The sequence below is a fragment of the Rutidosis leptorrhynchoides genome, chromosome 4, assembly GCF_046630445.1.
Source record: "Rutidosis leptorrhynchoides isolate AG116_Rl617_1_P2 chromosome 4, CSIRO_AGI_Rlap_v1, whole genome shotgun sequence".
NCBI classification, from domain to species: domain Eukaryota; kingdom Viridiplantae; phylum Streptophyta; class Magnoliopsida; order Asterales; family Asteraceae; genus Rutidosis; species Rutidosis leptorrhynchoides.
In genome coordinates, this window is record NC_092336.1 from 534,811,673 (window position 1) to 534,818,633 (window position 6,961).

General features: G+C 33.8%; 2 protein-coding genes across 2 annotated transcripts; both read left to right on the forward strand.

The window, feature by feature from the left end:
• The first annotated feature begins 563 nt into the window (after positions 1-563).
• LOC139845051 (uncharacterized GPI-anchored protein At4g28100-like) lies at positions 564-1,980 on the forward strand. The gene is made up of 2 exons (XM_071835275.1): positions 564-1,232; positions 1,485-1,980. Exons 1-2 carry the CDS (start codon positions 636-638, stop codon positions 1,815-1,817), a joined length of 930 nt encoding a protein of 309 aa, XP_071691376.1. The 5' UTR covers positions 564-635; the 3' UTR covers positions 1,818-1,980.
• A 3,523-nt stretch (positions 1,981-5,503) lies between these two features.
• Positions 5,504-6,494, forward strand: LOC139842592 (syntaxin-125-like). The gene has a single exon (XM_071832712.1). It carries the CDS (start codon positions 5,592-5,594, stop codon positions 6,492-6,494), a length of 903 nt encoding a protein of 300 aa, XP_071688813.1. The 5' UTR covers positions 5,504-5,591.
• Positions 6,495-6,961: the final 467 nt, after the last annotated feature.

The following is a 6,961-nucleotide window of genomic DNA, read 5'->3' on the forward strand; positions in this document are numbered from 1 at the left end:
TAGGATTGTGGTCGCGATGTTTGTGTTGACTTGACAGGGTCTTCTCCTTTGACGCAGTCTGGGCTTTCTGACTTTGTCCCTGGACGTGCTGTGGTTGATGCGGCTCGTCGGAAGCGGGCCAAGTACGAATCTAGCTGTCAGGCGATTGGTTATGGTTTCATTCCTTTCTCATTTTCTTTCTTGGGGGAATTAGAGAAGGAGGCTGTTTCTTTGCTAAAGCGGGTTCAGAAGAGTTCGATGGCGCTAGATATTAGTGTCAGTGCTGCTGCTCATATTTTTACTAGAATAGGTTTTGCTATTGCTAGAGGTGTGGGGGCCCAGATTGTCTCTAGGCTTCCCACTAATTTTTTGTAAGTTTTAAAACTTTTAAGTTTTTTATAATAATAATAATAATAATAATAATAATAATAATAATAATAATAATATACTGGAAAACTAAAAGGACTTTAAAAAATAAAGAATTGCTTTCCTTGAAAAAAAAAAAAAAAAAAAAAAGGTTAAAAATAAAAAAAGATTCTCCACCTACAAACATCCAAAATCAGTCATAACTTTAATCCATCACACTCCTTTTTCATGTACACCTTCTGAATCTTGTTCATTCATCATCATCAAAATCGAACATTCAAAACCCAAACATGCATCTCGTGACGATTTTCATTCTCATCATAATCTTCTATCTCCATCATTCCCATTCCTCTCTTATCTCTCAACCCCTCAAACCCCCAAACTTCCCCACTCCCAACACCGTCCCATCCTTCCCGGTCCAGACCGGTTCACCTACATGCCGCCTCGATTTATCCGCAGAACTTTTTGGCGGAGTCAACGCAGCTTGCACCCATAACCTTGACCGTAGCCGTTGCTGCCCGGTTCTCGCAGCATGGTTGTTCGCAGCACACGCTAAGTCAGCCTTACAAATCAACGCTTCTTCATCTCCTTCATCTGAATCAATGCCGATGATGCCGGACGACTCTCAAAAATGTGTTAACTCGTTGCAAAACTCGTTGATAACACGAAACATTCATATTCCACAACCTAATGCTTCATGTGATGCTATTATCTGTTTTTGTGGTATTCGGTTGCATCAGATCGGTTCGCTCAGTTGTCCGGCTGCGTTTAACCTCACCGGTTCGTCGAAAAATGCTACGCCGACGGCCGTCGTAAAAAATTTAGAAAAGAATTGCCGGAACTCGTCTTACTCCGGTTGCACAAAATGTTTAGGTGCTTTACAAAAGGTATGTTAATTACGTTAAGTTTTTAGGAACTTTAACAACTACGTTAAAATTAAAAATAAAATAGTTTGAAATAAATTTATAAGTTTTTAAAATTATTTTATGTTGACATGTGCCGATCGACTTATGAACATTTTAGCTTAAACATATACTCCGTATTTTGTTACATTGTAACTTTGATTGTCAATAATACGGGGTAATAATTATAATTAATTTATTAATTAATTTTAATATTTTTAAGGGTGAACTGAACAGATAAATGGTGGGGGCAAAAATGGAACAACAAAAAGTGAACGCACGAGTAAGATAATGGATCGTGACTGTGAGCTGATGGGGCTGACGTGGCTGCTAGCACGAAACAAGACGGCGTACATACCAACAGTTTCTGCTGTATTGCGCGCTATCATGTACAGTGCGCACCCACCCCATGACTCTAAATGTAGCCCAGACCAAGAGAACATGCCTTTAGCCGTTGACTCGTTACAGTTTGATAAATCTGACTCCTTTTCTTCTGCTACCTTGTCACCGTCTTGGTCACGTGCGTATGTTTTTGTAATGACTATATTGCCATTCATGGTTTTTGTCTAGTTATTTCAAGTTTTTTATTACTGTTTTTGTTCGATGCTGATGATGTTTACTGTAGTAGTACATAATTTATGTTACGTGCTACGATTTTTGTGGTTTAGATAAAAGAGGGGGTCAAGTGATGTAAGTTGACAGGGGTGTTATTGGGGAAGGGGTATTTTTTGTCTTTGGCCTTTGTAATGTTAATGATGATGGTTGGGATTATATTGGATTCTAGTTCTAGTTAGCATGAAAGTTCATATTTTAGTTATATTTAAATAACCTTTTTGAGTAGTTATAAAGCTTTACTAAATTGCTTTTGAAATGCTTTTATATTTCTTTTTTATTTTGTACTAAAAGCAATATAAAGTTGATTAGTCTAGTTCAAAATTGACGACTATTCTATTGGGAACCACAATTAGATCAGTTTTAAAGAGTTTCAAAAAAGTTGAAAATTGTGAAAAAGGTGTCGTGGAGATGTTGTGAATATATGTTTCATCAAAATAATTTATTTGTTAACGAATGACAAATTAATATAATTAATTAATTATAAGTGGTCTTAGTAAGCTCACACTATAATTCGAACCCCATACAAGTAGTTAATAACTTAATATCACATTCAATTAAGATTACAAAATTTAATAAAAACGCAAAATCTTGAAAAATTCCAAAAGTCAAATTTATGAGCTTCATCGAGAAAGAACCCAAAAATAACATATAGATACGTTGAATTGAATTGAATTTATTTATTAATAATACAAAAATAAGTGAATACAAGTAAATGTGTTGGGTGTTTTGTTTGGAGCAAAAAACGAGGATGATTGGAGTAGTAATTAGGTGTTGAGTACGAGTAGAGTATGAGGATGTTGGTCTCATTTATTATTACGGAGTATTTGTTTTTAGGGTTTGACGTTGGTTTTTTCAATATGTGTCACAAAATCCCACTTCAATATACTACGGAGTAGTATTTTTTTTATAAAGTTATAAACTAATATCAATAAATTAATAATTATTGGAGTAATAAATTACTTAATTATTACTTAACAAATTAAATTAATAAAAACAAATAAAATAAAAGAATCCCAATATAGACTTGGATTGGGTGGTGTTGCAGAAGACGCACATGTTTGGAGGAGAGAATCGCGGTTGAATGCTTGTCTTTTGGTTTTGGTCATCCCCATGCTCTACCAAAAGGGGTTTTCGCTTTCCATGTATGCTAATATCAACTTGTAATGTGATCCAAATTTGTTGTATATATTTTATTTATTTATTTATAAAATGTTACTTGACGCTGTGTTATTACTTATGACTGTATTTGATTCTTTTACAGTAATCGTTACATTATCATCACAACAAGACTATAATACTAAAATTAACTCATAACTAAATACTACTAATACATATTAATTTGCTTATTTAGTAACACATGGACTTATTTGGACTTGTTAGCTCGTTGTCATTGCTACGGTCATCCTTTTAGAGATTCTATTGTTTTCAATAAATAGTCCCTCTTTTATTGCCAAATCATATATGTAGCTTACGTGAATTACTATTTTGAGTTATTGGTTCGTGGAGTTTGATGAAGCAGTTAGCTTGTTTGTTGTGCCAACGTCAAATGTTTGTGGGTGTGTTTGTTTTAATATTTATGGGGAAGTGATATGTACACAATCAATTTTTGGATCATAATTCAACTGGTTATCAGAATGAAAGCAAAGGTGTGGAGGTTTTCGTTGGGGGTTCGGCACGATCTCTCACGGAAGAAAAGGTTCACAAGGTTAGTTATAATTTAATATTCTATCAGATAACATTGATTAGTTTGTATTACGGCTCTAGTTATTGAGTCGACAGCAAGCGTCGATTTATTGGCGACTTGATTGACTCTTAGAGCCTAAATTAAATTTCAGGCAAGATTTAAAACCCATGAAAATTTGATTTTACCATTTTCATGGCGTCTCATTTTTATTTTTAATTTAATTTTTAATTTTTTTTAAAAAAATTTCTACTTATTGGCCGGAGGTTCACTCGGAAGCAATCTCTCTATCCGTCGAATAGAGAGAGGGATGACTTTCTCTACTTTTGATAGTGTTTTCACTCTGGTTAGAGAAATGACTTGTCTTTATTCTCGTATAGGGGAAAGATTGTCTACATCTCACCTTCCCCATACACCACTTATGTGGTATTGGGTTTTGTTGTTGTTGTTGTTGTTGTTGTTGCATCTTGCTTTACAGTGTTGTGTACAACACTGTAAAGCAAGATGGTTGTGTACATAACAAAACTAGGTTGTGTACATATCATCACCCTTATTTATGCAATGTTGATTAGAGTCGTGATCAATTCTTTGTATCAAATTTATTGATGGATCTTGTCAGACTGTTTAGAATCTGTTCCAAATTTGTATTTCACTTAGATTTTTCTAAAATATTATGATTTAATTATTGTTTTTTCCCAACATAAAACAAAAACAAGAATTTTAGGGTTTAAAATTATTTATATTTATATATCTATATTCGATTCAATTTAATCTGTAACAGAAGAGATCACAATTGGATAAAGAGAAAATGGAAGTAAAGCTCAATACGATACTTCATCCATAATCATTGATGCATTTTACTACTCAATCTCTTAACATATGGTATGTCACCATGTTGTGCAGACGAAATTATTGGAAGCGTGGAAAGTAGATGGAAACGAGACATGGATCAAACGTTTCCATTACCAAAGATTGTTTGGAAGCTATTGTTTGTATGTAGAATACCTATTATTGAAGGAGATGAGGAATTGAACAATATGTTTTCCATGCTACAGCAAAAAGGTTACATGTAAATTATTGTCTGTTGTTTCTGTATAGATGAATGCTCAAACAGCTACGACAACTACTCTTGAACATGCAGCTAATTTGGTGGAATCAGTGATGTGTTTGACTCTGTCTTTGATGCGCACGGTATATAGCATGTGTACTTTTTGAAAAAATTGAAGTAAACTTCATGATCACTTATAATCATAATGCCTATAATTTTAACAGACTTGTAAGACTACTTCCATATTTTCAGAGCTTGAAATAGTTGCAATCGATGAGAAAATGTTGCTAGAAGAATGCTTCGAACATCTCAGAGTAGTTCAACATTAGAGGTAATTTATTTTTAAAAAAGAAAGTTTATATTATCATTCAACAGAGGTACCTAATTTACAAGTGTTCTCATATTATTATCCTTTTCTCTTTGAATATATATATACACAATTCCGACAATGCTATACACAATTCTACACATACTACTTGTTACAAGAATTAATCTACTAAAACTGTAAATACTGATTTATTAGCTAAGTCATAACTCTTGAATTAAAGCTAGGTTGAAATATACATGTCCTAAATAGAAATTCTGTTAGGTGATTTTTTTTCTGTCAAGGTAATACTCCATAGTAAGAGATTATTGGATTAAATTTAGCTATTTATAAATATTATGAATTATGAATTTCTCCTAGATTAACTCTTTGCCCCATAAAAAGATTTATTGGCCATCCAATGGCATCTATCTTCCATTGAAAATTCATACATTTATAGTTGATCATCCTTTTGGTTTTTTTCACCTTCTCTTCCCAGTTCTTCCTTCAATCATTATTATTCTCTCTTTCATATTTTTGCCGGGAGAGAAGAAGGGAAGGTCGTTGTTTAGTTTTAATCTTTTTTTGTTTTTTGTTTTTTGTTTTTTTTAATCTTAAATCCCATTTAAATAATTATCCTTTGAGTTATTGAAACTTGATTTTAGATTTAAATAAATAAATAAAAAGCCAGCCAAGATGAATGATCTATTTTCTAATTCTTTCAAGAAATATCAAGATGAGAAAGACATCGAGGCTGGTGGTGGCGCTGGCAATGATCCAATCGATCTTGATAAATTCTTCGCAGACGTGGAGAATGTAAAAGAAGATATGGCAGGGGTCGAAAAATTGTATAAAAAGCTACAAGAATCAAACGAGGAAAGTAAAACGGTTCATAATGCCAAAACAATGAAACAACTTCGCGCCAAAATGGACTCGGACGTAGAGCAAGTATTGAAACGCGTCAAGGTCATTAAGGGAAAGCTTGTAGCCCTTGACAAGTCAAATGTGGAACATCGAAAAGTCCCTGGTTGTGGGCCCGGCTCATCAGCCGATAGGACGCGAACATCTGTTGTTAGTGGTTTAGGCAAGAAGCTTAAGACCATGATGGATGACTTTCAAGCGTTGCGAGCTAGAATGAATGAAGAGTACAAAGAGACCGTTGGAAGAAGATACTTTACAATAACGGGTGAAAAAGCAAACGACGAATTAATTGAAAATTTAATATCGAGTGGCGAAGGTGAGGATTTTATGCAAAAAGCTATCCAAGATCAAGGTCGGGGACAAATAATGGACACGATATCGGAAATTCAAGAAAGACATGATGCGGTGAAAGATATAGAAAAAAACTTGATAGAATTACACCAAATATTTTTGGACATGGCTGCGTTAGTTGAAGCGCAAGGGCAACAACTGAATGATATTGAGAGCAATGTAGCGCACGCGAGTTCATTTGTTCATCGTGGGACCGAGCAGTTAGTTGAAGCAAGGGAGTTGCAAAAGAGCTCAAGGAAATGTACTTGCATTGCCATTGCGCTTGTTCTTGTGTTAATTATCGTTGCGCTTTACCCTGTTTGGTTCCCCATGTTAATGCGCTCTTAAATTCATGATATTGATCGATATCATATATAAATTTCTTTCAAGTTTCCAATCTCAATAACTTGTTTTTAGAGGCGATTTTTATTATTAGTTTTTACTGTTTGTGCCACACATATATGATTAGTAATTTTACACAACATGTTACAATCTCAAACGTGATGTTTTCTGAACACCTATAGTATCTATAGTTTCTATTAAAATGCTAAAATGATGATTTCATAATTAGGCTAATTCTTTTGTTAAGAAAAAATCAAAAATAAAAAGAAAAAAAATCTAAACCATCTTGATGATGTCATAAAGGCTAATTAATTTTATTTAAAAAGCTTAAACGTATAATTAAAAAATTATACACCTTATCAGTTCTAAAATTAGGGTTTTAAATAAATAAATAATTCATAGATATATATACACCGCTGCACTTTCGTCTGGAACCACCGCCGTTGCCGCTGGTGCTACCAACACTTCTGCTG

Excerpts from the sequence above, each read along its gene's own strand:
- LOC139845051 (XM_071835275.1), top strand. The coding sequence starts at position 636 with ATGCATCTCGTGACGATTTTCATTCTCATCATAATCTTCTATCTCCAT. Across the intron at positions 1,233-1,484 it reads GTTTAGGTGCTTTACAAAAG|ATAAATGGTGGGGGCAAAAA; the intron begins GTATGTTAATTA and ends TGAACTGAACAG.
- LOC139842592 (XM_071832712.1), top strand. The coding sequence starts at position 5,592 with ATGAATGATCTATTTTCTAATTCTTTCAAGAAATATCAAGATGAGAAA.